The sequence below is a fragment of the Otolemur garnettii genome, unplaced genomic scaffold (assembly GCF_000181295.1).
Source record: "Otolemur garnettii isolate 467f Iridium unplaced genomic scaffold, OtoGar3 scaffold00005, whole genome shotgun sequence".
In the NCBI taxonomy this organism is placed as follows: Eukaryota; Metazoa; Chordata; class Mammalia; order Primates; family Galagidae; genus Otolemur; species Otolemur garnettii.
The window spans coordinates 30237825-30252890 of record NW_003852400.1 but is presented as its reverse complement, the minus strand read 5'-3'; the positions used below and the strand labels follow the sequence as shown (position 1 = coordinate 30252890).

Genomic DNA, 15066 nt, shown 5'->3' with positions numbered 1-15066 from the left:
AAGGATGTCTGAGCAGGACCCAGAAAGGATGTCTGAACAGGACAGAGAAATGATGTCTGAGCAGGACAGAGATCCAGAACACTGGCGACATTCTCCCTTGGCATGTCCCATTCCCAAATCCCTGAGCACCCTCGTATCTTTGAAAAGAGGAGAAATTATTTCCCAAATTTCATGACGATATACTTTGGTCTGAGCATTGTGTTGAGACGCAGGAATTTGGAGATAAAATATTTTATTTCTGTTCTCAGTGAACTGATGAGAGAAACCCGTAAGTAAATGAACCATTCTGTGGCACTTATATATGATCAATTCCGTGAAAAATATCATTCTTGGTTGAGCATGGAGAAAAATCATTTCAGCTCTGAGGAAAGCCTTCTTGGAAGGGGCATGGATCGTGAGTTAACTGAGTTGCCCAGGAGGGGCGGGAACACTGGCCGGAGGGCAGAGGGGAAGAGTTGAAGCTGAGAGGAGGGCAAGGGCAACTCATGGGAGGCCTCGCAGGCCCAGCTGAAGATGAATGTTTCCGGGAAGGCTGTTGGGACCCATCAAAATATTTAAAAACAGAGAGTGACATCACCCAGTTTTTATTAAGTTAGAAGATTCAAAAGTGGATTGGGTATGAGTTAGGGAGAACGATTATGGGATTTTTAGCAATTTCTCTCTAAAATGGAATAACCAACAAACTCAGTCTTAATACTCTAAAAATATCTATGATTTTAGCACACACATATGCCCAGGTTGCTTTCACGGATATCCCCAGTGTGGGGGGTGAGGTAAAACTGAGGGTGAATGGTGCATTGAAGCAATACATCCTTACTGAACAATCCCAAACAGGGACTTTTCCAGAAAAAGAACAGCTCTCCACCAAGAAGCAAAATGGCTGGGTTCCCATCAGCTCTCTAAGATGATAATTAGGTAATCTTGCATAAAGATAACTTCCTGGGATCTCAACATCCACATCTGTAAAATGGGGATGAAGGTCAGATAACATCTTTTCCACTTTTAAATCCCTTGTTAGTGTCTAGTTTTAGACCATCTTTTTGCTATGCAAAATTCCCATTTTAAAATGTTTGTAGTTTCCTTAAATTATATTTCTACATAAACTGGGATAAGTGGGCTTGATAAAAGAAAGAGAAACGGGTAAATACCTCCACTTTGCCAGAGCCATCATCCACCATGTTGTGCTGAGCTGCCATCTGAGGAGAACTGTGTAATTTTGAGGCATCAAATGGAATTTGTTCTATTCGAGCCACTTTCTCCGTGACATAGACTTTTCCAAAGCCATCACTTTGATCTTTATCTCTCCAGTCCTTAAAGAACTGTTTGAAGATTGGTGTTTCGCCTCCTTCTGGAAGAACCTGAATCTGAAATTTAAAATAACGATAATAATAAACAGAAAAATAAAAGATGGACAGAAAATGTGAATCTAGTAACAGAGAAAGTTACAAGGAAAGGGAAAGATTATCTTGGTCTCGGTGATTACAGGTGTAAAACTTAGAAGCTATGAAGCATGGTTTTTCTAAAGTAATCACCACTGAATTTGAATGTTCGAAATAAAGATAAAGTTATTTCATATGTTGTCACTGCAGTCAAATAAGTTTGTCTTTATATGTTAGGTTTACAAGAGATCTGGGACCTAGAAGAAATGATTTCACTGCCACAGGACATAAACATGAAGAAAGGGGAAGAGCTTTCCAGAAAGAAAGACAGTCATTAGCTGGTGTCCACGTTGATGTTGATGAAAACTAATATCATCTGGGTCCTCACTACTTGCTCTAAGGAACAACAGATAAATGCTCTTAGTTCATTCAATGGTAGTTTACTATCTGCAATGAAAGACTATGGAGGAAGTAAAGGGTTAGGTGGCCCCGTGGAAGGGGCCTCCATACGGATAGTGTACCAGGGACATGTGACATGAGACTGCACACACTCGAGTTCAGAATGACTTCATATACCTTCATAGACACCCATTACCAGTTTTTTTCATGAGTTTCATGGTGATGTCATGCGCTCACAAGCTTTAAATTTTTTTCTAGCCATTTCATTGCCTCACATACTTGGGTATTACTGGGATAATTCATTTGCTGTAGGAATTCTTCAGCTGTTTTCATTGCAGCCTTCCTCTCCTGGGGATTAGCATTTTTACCTAATAAAGTAAAAAAAACAGAAGTTCAAAGAGAGAAGATATATATGATTAAGGAATAATTTATGTACAAACCCCCATAATTGTAACTTTTTTTATAAATTGAATGGTAACTGTGTACATTAATGCACTTCTAGGGTACAGTGTGGTGTTTTCACACACAATCCGAAACACTTCCATCAAACTGGTTAACATAGCAAACTTGTTAACATAGCCTTCATGTCATTTTCCTAGCCATTGTGTCAAAACGTTCACACTCTATTCATAAAAAGATTCACTTGTGCCCCCGTAAAATAAACCAGAATTGAACCCTCGAATCCCCCTCCCTTCACCCACTCCCTCCTCTCCTCTCCCTCCCCCCTCCATAATTATAACTTAACGTAAATATAGTCATGAAAGAATAGCAAAAAATTTCCTACTATGTTAAATATATTTATAATAAGGCAGTAATGAATGCTATTTATAAAAAGATTCTTTTTATGTTGCCTAAATGCTTTTCTTTCTTTTTTTTGAGATGGAGCTTCAAGCTATCCCCCTGCGTAGAATGCCATGGCATCACGCTCACAGCAACCTCCAACTCCTGGGCTCAAGCGAGTCTCCTGTCTCAGCCTCCCAAGTAGCTGGGACCACAGGCGCCCACCATAGCACCTGGCCATTTTTTGGTTGCAGCCATCATTGTTGTTTGGCGGGCCTGGGCTGGGGATTCGAACCCGCCACCTTAGGTGTAGGTGGCTGGTGCCTTAGCCGCTTGAGCCACAGGCGCCGAGCCGGCTAAATGCTTTTCTAAACTAAGGAAAATGACTGTATTTTATGTGAGACATTTACAGATCAATTTACACAAGACTGAAAAATGAATGATTAGTTTCTAAAGTGAGTTTTCAGTTGTCTCTGAAAAGGTTTATCACAGATACTTAATCATTATGTATTGTATGTGCTATAACATCATGTGAGTTACCTTAATCTATTTTAGGGTATTTTCCTCACCTATTTATTACGGGGAGAACAATTTAGATACACACGCTCATAGCCATTTCTCTGATAAATCAGATGATAAAAGCTTTTTGAGTGATGGAATTTTTAAGTATATGTGATTTATCCATCAGTTTCTGAATAACAAAAAGCACCACGTTTTAATTTAAATAGGGGATTCAGTACTTGGGATGAGGGAATTTAGTTATAACGAGTTAAAAATCCTTTAGAAAACAGTGTAAGCTGTTGAAATGGTAAGAGAATTATTTTAAAAACATAATACAATATTTTCAAATTTTGACATAGTGGTCACTTAATGGAAAGCAACTCACCAAAACGTCTCCACTAGAATTGTATTAAGAACATGAGAAGTCTGGGTGATTCAATATATATACAGACCTATATGTATACAGGGAAAATTATTTGTAATATTTTCCTACTGATATGAAATTTAAAATTAGAAATTTTATGAATGCTTTCCTGGTCCAAGAGAGCCTAATTGTTTCCTTTCGTAGTGATTTAACAATCTCTCGAGGGCTGCACCTTTAAGTTTCCAGACTGTCAAGGGAACAGACATGGGCATATGGTAAGGTGGGCACACGTGTACATACAAATAAAATCTTCTTAAGACTGTCTTAAACATTCATCACTTACAAGTCATAACTAGATTATGTGGCAACCATAGTTTTTTCCATTTCTGTATTATATAAACATTTGCATTTTAATACTAGATTTTTCCCAGAGAAAGTATTATATAACGTATCTATATTTAGATCAGACTATAACACACTTGTCAGAAAACAGTGTTGTGAACTAGAACCTGATAGGAGGACTTGAAATTCCATGGAGAAAAGCAAAGGTTGATCCCTCTGGATATATTATTCATTAAGAACTAGGCATCTTTGTGCAAAAGCAAAAACTTAAAAAAAAAAAAAGAACAACAAAAGAAGTTGGACTTTTTGAAAAAAAATCAAAGAAGATATTTTCTTTACTCTTCTGAAGAAACATCTATAAATCCGAAATGTAGCAAGAATCTCAATGGCATTTTTTTTTTACCTTTCCATACGAAAATTTGTTTTGCAACACCATGGTCCAAAATAAAGCATTCTTCTGAAAGCAGCATAGCCATGGAGAAGGGGTTTTCTTCTGCCACCACAGTCACTTTCATGGAGCCAGTTGCATCTGAAACCTAATAGAAAAGCCATGAGACCCGTGGTTTCGTTTCAGGATGCTGGATCATTAAGGTGTTCTAAAATTAGGTTATGGGAATAGTTGTACAACCCTTTAAATGTAATAAAACCATTCCATTGTATACTTTAAATGTGTGACTTTCATGGTACGTAAATTATATCTCAATCAAGCTGTTTCAACAAATAAAAAAATCCACAAACCCCAAATTATACCTCGAAAGTTGTTTTCTTTTTTTGTGAAGCCCTTTGGAATAAAAGAACTATGAATAAAAAGTTAAGTTTTGACACTGTGCCTAAAACATCAGACGGTAACAGTGATAATAAAAAAGGCTAAGGTTCATTGCAATGTTCAGATGTGCTAAATGATAAGTTTCACATGATTATTTCTTACAGAGCAATCTTTTCAAATAAGTAATAATCTTACACTCACTGTACATGTACATACATAAAAAGTTAATGTTTAAACGTTCATTCAATTAACATTTCTGAGTGTCTACCATATGCCAGACACTGTGTCAAGGAAAGCATTGACATAATTTATATGCAAAGATTTTTTTAAAATGTAAGTCCTGTAATTTAAGCATAACTTTGTATAAACTATTAAAGTAAATTTCTTCTGTAAGTTTGGAAGTGACCACAGAACTTTTTTTTTTAATTTTATTTGTAGGAAGCCTTAGAAAATTGAAAGTGATACTCACATGCAGGTTAGCTGGGAGCAACTAAGAGGGACTTTACCTAACAAATGCAATCAGTGTAACCTGGTTTCTTGTACCCTCAGTGAATCCCCAACAATTAAAAAAAAAAAAAATTCAGGTTTTCAAAGGTCAGCTTATAGGCTACAATGTAATTACCCAGGCACTTGTTAAATATGCAAATTCTAGGGCCCTCCCTAGATCAGTGGTGTGGTTTCACAGCAACAGGGTGGACTTTGAATTGAAAGTGCCCCACGCTGGGCATGGTGGCTCACGCCTGACTCTGGGAGGCAGAGGCAAGAGGACTGCTTGAGCTCAAGAGATGGAGACCCCGTCTCTACTAAAAATAGAAAAACTGGCTGGGCTTTGTGGCATGCCCTCTGTAGACCCAGCAACTCGCGGGACTGAGGCAAGAGGATCACTTGAGCCCAGGAGTGTGAGGTTGCTGTGAGCTATGACAGTACAGAACTCTACTGAGAGCGACAATGTAAGACTCTATCTCAAAAAAGAGTTCCACAAGTGGCTCTGACTCCCAGTCCTGTCTTGCAACCCCAGATTATTTTCAAAAGGACTTGTTTTAGATGTATGCATTACATTTTTGTTCCACTAGAGGGAGCGATAATTCAGGATTAGCATTTTCCCTCTTAACAATATTTCTTCTGTCTGTAATGCTGCCCCAGAAGGAGAATAGCTCTGAGTGGAGATGCAATATTAAAATTATCGGTATTAGTAGAAATTCAGAGGGTTCCAAAAAATGTACACACATTTTTAAAAAGAAAAAAAACCTATATTTCAATTGTAATATACAATATATACTAATAACATTGCTATCTTATATATTGTATCTTATATCTCTTGTAATTGAAGAAGTCAAACATGACTTGAGTATTACAATTTTAACGTAGTTCTTTCCTTCCTTTTCTTTTTTTGCACTGTCTGTAGTAACCATATTTCCCTTTGCCATCTAGAAATAAAAGAATCCATTTCTTCACTATGCAAAGGAGGTCATACTGCACAAGTTAGCAGCTGGATCTTCATTTAAAATCTCAGAAGTTTTGACTAGAAAGACCCTTAAAGAACTGCAGATATAATTTCTTCCTCCTACAGATTAGAAAACTACTGAATTCTGCAAGGAGATTAAGATCTACTTTCAGTCACATGCCAGGAAACTTGCAAGGGGAGGGAGCACCTGAAAAGCTTACTGTAGCATTCTCCTTCAGTGCTTATGTCTTGTGGCTTTTGTTACCTTCATTTAAATAAAATCACAGAACTGGGTGGCGCTTGTAGCTCAAAGGATAGGGCACTGGCCCCATACGCTGGAGGTGGCAGGTTCAAACCCAGCCCCAGCCAAAAACTACAATAAAATAAAACAAAATAAAATCACAAAATTATAGAGTTGGAATAAACCTGAGTAATCATCTAATATAATCATCTTTCTTTCTCTCTTTTTTTTTTTTTTTTCAGGTAAGAAAACTAACACTCAGAATGGTTATGTCTTGCTCAACATCACACAGCCAGTCATTTGCCAGAGCCCTGACATAGAAGCAAGTTTGCCAAAGGTCAGGACAGGGCTGTTTTCTCCATTTCCTTCAACCTGTTTGGTTTGATAGCTTTACCCACCTGAAAGTTCTTAGGACTAAATAGGATGTTGTAAATATGGAGAAGATTTTATGATGTGATGAAAAATGTATACAAACTTAACATTGTAGGCTGGGTGATTCAAAAAAGAATTTATAAGAAAAAGTTTACAAAATATTTTACTCTATTAAAGAAACATCGAGTGCCGTATATCAAAACATATTGTTGCAAACTAGTACAGCAATAATATATAATTTTATGTAACTCATAGCAATAAATTCACTTATTTATTGTTTTTAATAAAAATAATGAATAAAAAGAATAATTTTAATTAAGTATACAAGGGCAAAGAACTGATTCTGTCTATACATTTCTCTTTGAGGGCAATGAGGAGAGTTATCAGCTGTAGCAAAAAAAGTCTCTCCTGAAATAGGCCTCCCTAAATACATCCAGTTTAGCAGAAACAATCGAACTCGTTAGCGGTAAACTCACCATGTAAAGTTTAGCCATTTTCCTATTATTTATGTCCGCTATTATGTCATCATCAGTGTCTTCATCTCGAAGCTCTGGCTTTTTCCCTAAAACCTGGAAAAAAGTGAACAACAGATGAAAGATAAAGACTTCTCATTAAAGGATGCAGAGGTTAAAAAGCAATAAAACATCGTACCTTTATCAAGACATCAGTTACAAAGTGTTTGCAATTAAAATTATCTAGCTGAAACATTTCTCATCAGTTTATACAATGTAGGCTTTTCCCCATGGGTCAAATCAATCAATGGCCTTAAGTAAACAGGCCCTGAGTCTGCTGTGAAGTTCTAAGAAAGCAAAATCCCAGATTTGAAAGCCTAGGTGTGCATATGAGTGAGAAAAATAGCAGGAACTAATTAAAATAATGAGTTCAAAATTCAATTTGACAGAAGAATTTTTTTCCATGACCTCTGATTCTAGAAATAATCTATAGGTTTTACTAATTTATTATTATAAAGATCTAATACTTTTATTAGAAGGTAAAGAGGTCAATACTAACAAATACTTTTATTAGAAGGTATTAGAAGATAAAATGCTGTTATTATTGACATATCTGGAATAGATAAAATGCGAGTTCTTGATGACCATAATCATGCTTGTTCCCTGCAGTATCGTTAGCACTTAGAACAGGGCTTGAGACATACTAGATGCTCAAAGAGTATTTGTCAGATGAACAAATAAATGTGCTTATCTCTTCCTTGCATAGGTGATGCAATCCGAAAGTTCAAATAGAGTGTTTGATAAAAAATATATTTGATTCTGCTCTGAATTTCTTTATATCCAAATGGCAACAAATATATCTAGAGGCACTTTAATCAGTTAATTAAATTAATGAATACAAATACCATAGAATGTTAAAATCACTAAAATGTAAACTTATTCTAAACAATGTGATTATAGATATGAATTCTAGTTCAGAAAATGAAAAGAGGTGTTCATTTAGATTCAAAAATATTTAATGGACAATGAATTCCTTGCCTAATGTGTTTCATACTTAGTACTCTTTAAAATATATTACATAAAATAGGTGTATACCGCTAGATATCAGACAATACAAATGTATATAAAACTTGCATAAGTACCAGTGCAACCCTGAGTTTACACATGCACCAGAGAATGTACCACCTCTGGGAACATGCCTATCTTTTTGTTTCCAATATAATCAATAAAACATTTTAACTGCTCTACTTGTTAAATGATGGTATTAAAGTTTTTTTGTTGTTGTTAAAAGTAGGATCGAATCCAAAATTAAAACACTTGTAAGCAAAAGCTTTTTTTTTTCCCTTCAAATGCTTTTACTTTTTTACCTTTTTTCAAAACTTTATTTTGGTAGAAGTACACATAGCTTGTAAGAGCTGTCGAAGGTCTCCTCATAGACCCTTTTCAAACTGTACTCCAATCAAGACAGTAGTTTGGAATAAACAGTTTGGGTTTAGGACATATCTAATACTGGAAAGTCTCCCAGCAGGCCAACTAGGTCTGGGATTGGGGACATGCTCTAACTTTTAATTTTCAGACAACAATTTCTCTATTAACCAACTGTCTTAATTGGTCTCTCAAAGGACCAGAGCTAAGTTGGAAATTGAACCCCAGGGACTTACTAAAAACAGGCTTAACTTCAAGGCAGGAGAATGCTATGTATCATCTTAGTGTCTGGCATCTCTAAGGGTTATTTAAAAATACAGTTCAACAACTAAGCATTTACCAAACAGCTCACTGGCATATATAAATAAGTTTCCAACCACCTTGCCCAACCCGTAATGACTTTACATCTGCCTAGAAAAAGCAAAACAATTAAATATGTTCACTTTATCAACTCTGCCACACATTTTCATCTTTGATGACATAAACTATAAGACAACTTTTAGGATCGTGCCTACATTTAAAACATTTTCATTTTAGCATTTTAGCAGTAAGCCCATGTAATTAGCTTTTAGCAATCCTTTGTATGGGAAATAACATATATTTCGATAATTTAAAGGGGCAAGAAAACAGAGAAGCCTTATTTAAGAGTGCTCTATAAAAAAATTCATCTATTGCTCTAGCCAGAATCTGTCACTCAAGCTTGGAATTCCTCTTTCGTTCATGTCTGTCCTGTAAGTTTTCATTTAAAAGCATCACTGTCCTCCAATATGCTACAATAAACTCATTAGGTACAAAAACAGCCACTTTCAGTTCTCAGTTTGTGTCAATGCATCTCTGTTCTCTTCACATTACTTAAAATCACGTGCTCAGTTGAATACTTCTCTTCCACTTAAATCTCTCTTTAAATTCCATTTTTTTATGGTAATGATTAGAGTCATGGGCTCCTTTATTCAGACCCTGGTCAAGGCCCTCATCTCTCTTGCCTTGGGTGACAGCTACTCCTGTCAGTTCCATCCTGCCCTCCCTCTCACCCCATCTTTTTATCCTAATAGTTATCCTGCTCCCTCGCTGAAAGGCCCCTTATTTCATGTTACTCCCATGTTTTAAGAATGTGACTGTAGATCACGGATAGCTTGCCATTTGTAACAACACAAATGAAACTGTAGGGCATTATTCCAAGTAAAATAAGCCCGACACAGAAAGACGAAATACTGTATGACTTCACTAATACATGGACTCCAAAATAGTCCAACTCAAAAACACCATCCTGGAATGGTGGTTACCACGCCTTGTGGAGCAGGGAAATGGGGAAGTGTTGGTGAAAGGGTAGAACACTTAAACAATAAGTACATGCTGGGGACTTAAGGTACAGCATACTGCCTGTAGTTACTAATAACAACTCGTAAACTTGAAGTTTGCTAAAGTGTAGATCTTAGTATTCCCACCAGCACACATACACCCACAATGTGAGGTGAAGGATGCTGTTAGCTTGATTATGGTAATCATTTCACAATTTCACCACATACCAAAATGCCACGTCATACACCTTAAATATGTACAATTTTTATTTGTCAGTCATACCTTAATAAAGGTGAAAAATTAAAAAGATTTCTATCTTATATGTTCATGTAACGTCTGAGTAACTTGATAAAATGCAGATTCGCACTGTCAGCAATTGTCAATAAATAGGCAATTTATTGAGAACTTAGAAATTCTGAGGCTAGGAGTTTGTGAATCTGAAACTACAATGTATATTATTATCATTATTCCTAGAATGTATATTATTATTATTCCTAGAATGAGGCCCAGGACTCCACAATCCAGATAATTCTAAATTACGCGCTAACATACAGAGCCAAAACTGTTTTAAATGTGATCTATCTCACATCATTTTCATCATGTCTGAATGTGATCTATCCTGCATCATTCTCATCATGTCTGAATGTGATCTATCCTGCATCATTCTCATCATGTCTGAATGTGATCTATCCCGCATCATTCTCATCAGGTCTGAATGTGATCTATCCCGCATCATTTTCATCACGTCTGAATGTGATCTATCCTGCATTACTTTCATCATGTCTGAATGTGATCTATCCTGCATCATTCTCATCACGTCTGAATGTGATCTATCCCGCATTACTTTCATCATGTCTGAATGTGATCTATCCCACATTACTTTCATCATGTCTGAATGTGATCTATCCCGCATTATTTTCATCATGCTGTACCTAGCACCTTTTGCTAATTGGACTGACATTCACAGTGTCCCGTGGGAACCGTGCTTCTTTCTTCCCCTGGGCTTCACCTACTGTTGGAAGTAACTTCTGTTCAGGTTGACTGGGTGTAACAGAAGAAAAACTGAGGATTATTCTTAGGTCAGTTTAGCTAATTATAATTAACAGAGTAAGAGCCCTTGTTGATGTCAACCATGATATGGATACAAGAACAAAATGACACGTTTGGTCAGCAACATAAAGGAAATTTTAGCAATCTAAGACACTACTCCCAGTACATTGAAGAGCATGGATATTTGTGAAAATGTAACTTAGTTCTCAACTTAAATAGATCTTTTCAGCTGCTTATTCTCTGCTTTCAACAGTTCAATTCAAAATACATCTGAAGAAATTTACATTAATTAGAGCAATTTATATTACATTTATATAATTCTAGTTTATAGAATTACATAATAATTGTATAATAATATACATTCTAGTTTCAGATTCATGAACTCCTAGCTTCAGAATTTCTAAGTTCTCATGACCTGTGTCAGTACTACCTTTGGTGGATTTTTTTTTTTCTCCACATAACCCAACATGACCTTATCTTACCTTACCTTATCTTACCTTTCTCCTCCTTGCCCTCTGCCCTCCCTCTCTTCCTTCCTTTCTTTTAGACAGTTTTTACTTTCCCCCTCCATAGAGTGCCAGGGTGTCATAGCTCACAGCAACCTCAAACTCTTGGGCTCAACCAATCCTCTTGCCTCAGCCTCCCAAGTAGCTGAGACTATAGGCACTTGCCACCATGCTGTGCTAGTTTTTTCTATTTTTAGTAGAGATGGGGTCTTGCTCTCTTGCTCAGGCTGGTCTCAAACTCCCAAGCTCAAGCAAACCACCTGCCACAGCCTCCTAGAGGGCTAGGATTACAGGTCACAGTGCCCAGCCCAGGTTGACCTTTTCTTTTGAAACTTAAGCAGACCTATGTGGAAATCAGTTTTTAAAGAAAGACCCAGGAAGTTTAAAAACCTGCTGTATCCTCTTAATTCTTAGTCTTCATGGCATGTACATCTGTTTTCATCTGTTTATTTATTTTTCACCTTTGAGTCAACTCCACTTTGTTTGGCCATGAAATTGCAACATTTACACTCTCATTCTCAAGAGGGGATTTCCATCCTTTTACAGAAACGCCAAGATATTTGGCCACTTTAGCGTGAGCATGTGAAATGCATCATAGCAAAAGGACAACAATACGAGGACAATGTCTGATGCAAAGTTTCACAGCATGTTCATCAAAAATGTGCCAAGGTGGCACCAAGTCCTAAAGGCATTTAATGCTGAAGGTCTTCTGTGCTTCCCACAGCAATTCTGAGAGATTGGGCAGGATCAGTATCACCACTGCTTTAGCTTCATGGATAAAGAAAATGAGGCTGAGAGAATTAGGAATTTGGCTTTAAATCTATGCCTCGTAAGTATTTAAGCCAAGATATAAAACCCACACCTTCTAACCTCTGCTTTGGTGTTCTTCATATAGAAAATGAGTCATTTTATTCTCCTTATCTTAATCATTTTAGAGTGGATGGCTCTGCTTCTATTTTCACTACGAACAGAGTAAGCTCTCGGGTTCTAAGAGAGAACATTTCAATTATTTAGTAATTTAATATCTAATTTCCTTTCCCTACCTGAAAGATTATCAGTGAATTATAAGCATACGGAGCATAGAAATAAATGGTGAGAGTGAAATAATTCCTTGCTGTTACAGCCTATTGACTTGCTGCAAGGCATTTGTCTTAGGCAAGACAAATATTTGATAATAAGGAAGCTCCACAGAGATATAAAGGGGCAGGCAATTCTGAGGAAGGCTGTGGTTTCACTGGCCAGCTCCACCCCATCTAGATGTGAGATTTCCACATTCACTCTGCTGTTCTCTCACAGTGATCGCAGATGAGCTTCCCTCCCCCTAAAACACCTTGTCCCGGTACTGATCAACTAAGTGAAGGGTAATTCAGTATATCAAATCGTGGGTAATAGTTTTTTAGAGAAGAGAAATCATGTTATAGACATGTCTGAATGAGAGGACAAAGTGAAGTGGGAGTCTGCAAGAGAGTTAATTAGTTAATTATGGAACAGTGGTGTCCCAGACAATTTTCTGCAATGATAAAATATTCTATATCTGTGCCGTCCAAACAAGTTGTCACTAGTCATCTGTAGCTACTGAGCACCTGCAATGTGGCAGGTGTGATGAACTGAATTTTACATTTTCTTTAATTTAAATTAATTTATATTTAACCTTAAACAGTCACATACATCTTGAGAATGCCAAATGGACAGTGCAGCTCTAGAGGACTCAGGGAATGTTGTGGCCTTGGACTTGGAGAATTTATTGTGATGCAAGACTGAGCTTTGATACAACGGTAATATTGACTGATCAGAGATTAGATTTAGAGGGTCACATTTACAAGGAAGTTAACTCATAAGTTGTTATAATATGGGACATTAACTTACAGATTACTGTAACATGCAAAGTTACACATTTCTGTAACTGTTATCATACAAATTATTGTAACATGGAAAGTTGGACAAGTTATTAAAATATATAAGTCAGAACGCCAATTTATAACAATTGTTTTCTCGGGCTGCATATTAGAACCATCTGGGCAGATATAAAAAAAATGCCAAAGTCTGAATCCTGTCTCTAGACTAGACTCTGATTTACTCATTTTGATTGAAGTCTAAGCATTGCATATTTTAAAATCCCTCTGGGCCTGGTCTGGTGATATGACTAAAGTGCTCAGCTGGCCTGGTTCATCCACCTCAACCATCAGGGCAGGTATACTAAGCATTTCTGAGGTTCACATTAACTTCCCAGGCCACAATTCCCATGGACAAATTGTCAGGATCTGCTGGTCTGAAAGCTACTCTGGAACAGGTAAAGATATTAGGATATCTTTTTTCTGGGGATCACCAATTTTCAATGGACACAATATTTGCCTTTGAAGTTTCCCCATTTCTGTGCATCCCCCCTTGTGTCTCTGACACATCCCTTCATTTTAGAAGGATGAATTGGCCTGACCTGGATGGAGTCCAAAAGCCTCTGTGATCTTATTTCCACATTTAAAATGGCATAATTTTTATCAATCAATCATTATGATGATTAAGGGAAATAATGTAGGTGAAGTGATTGTTATAATTTACCCATAGTTGGAACTCAACAAATGTTAGCTGCTACACCCTTTCTTTGCCCTTATGTATATAGTCAAACCTCGCCCTGGTCAAAGCATGGTTCTCTCTCTTTCCCCTGACCCTGTGTATCACTGTTCTACTGCTTTGTAAAATGACTTCACTGTTGGACTCCTTGCCACACACCTCCTGGACTTGCACTTTCTTGTTATTTGTTCATACCTTAATCTAACGATTTTGTTACGCCGTCTGTGTATCCTTACAGTGGAGCCTCGTCAAAGTCTTATATTTTAGATTTAAAACTACAAATTGAACATAGAACTATATATCCCTCTCCAAGAGACTCCTAAAGAATAGTCGTCTATGCAATCAGCAAGGAATGCAGAGAGGAAGGATTAGGACAGAAGGGAACTTCCCTTTTTTGAGGTTTCTCCACAGTTGTGGCACATACGATGCCATTAGTCCTTGGTTAAAAAACAGATTCTCTGATCCCCCTGTGTTTCTCTGTTTATCCTCCCTGTACTCCTGTACATCTGACCTTGTTTTTGGTGAACTGGGTTGTATCTATTTTGTAAGGTTTATTTATGGAGTATCTGTGCTATTCCAGCTTCATGGGAGAGAGCTGGGGCAGAAACAGTCAACAAGTTAGCTTCGATCTCTACTTTCAGTGAGTTGACTTTGAGTGCAAAATTTTACCCATTGGCTCTGCTGTAACAGAATACCACAGACGAGAAATATATTTCTCACATTCTGAAGCCTGAGAAGTCCAATATCAAGGTCCCAACATCTAGGAAGAATCTTCTTGCTACCTCAGCTCATGGCAGAAGGCAGAAGGCAGAAGGACAAGAGAGAAAAGAGAGAGCAAGAGAGGATAAGAGGGTCAAATTTGTTTTTATAAAAAATCCATCTCAGGCCAGGCACAGTGGCTCATTCTATAATCCTAGCACTCTGGGAGGCTGAGGCAGGAGGATCACTTGAGCTCAGGAGTTCAAGACCATGCTAAGCAAGGGCAAGACTCCACTTCTTCTAAAAAAAAAAAATAGAAAACTTAGCCAGGCATTGAGGTGGGTACCTGTATTCTCAGCTACTGGGGAGGCTCAGGCAGGAGGACTGCTTGAACCCAGGAGTTTCAGGTTGCTATGAGCTAGGCTGACATGGCACTCTAGCTTGAGCAAAAGGGTGAGATTCTGTGTCAAAAAAAAAAA

General features: G+C 37.3%; 1 protein-coding gene across 1 annotated transcript in view; it reads right to left on the bottom strand.

The window, feature by feature from the left end:
• The window catches only part of SCIN (scinderin), an 85883-nt gene that overhangs the window by 25520 nt on the left and 45297 nt on the right, over positions 1–15066 (bottom strand). Inside the window, exons 5-8 of the mRNA XM_003782712.3 lie at positions 7065–7157; positions 4169–4301; positions 2058–2146; positions 1149–1364 (exon numbers count right to left, since the gene is read on the bottom strand). Coding sequence (XP_003782760.1) covers positions 1149–1364; positions 2058–2146; positions 4169–4301; positions 7065–7157 — 531 coding nt within the window. The remainder of the gene's footprint in view (positions 1–1148; positions 1365–2057; positions 2147–4168; positions 4302–7064; positions 7158–15066) is intronic.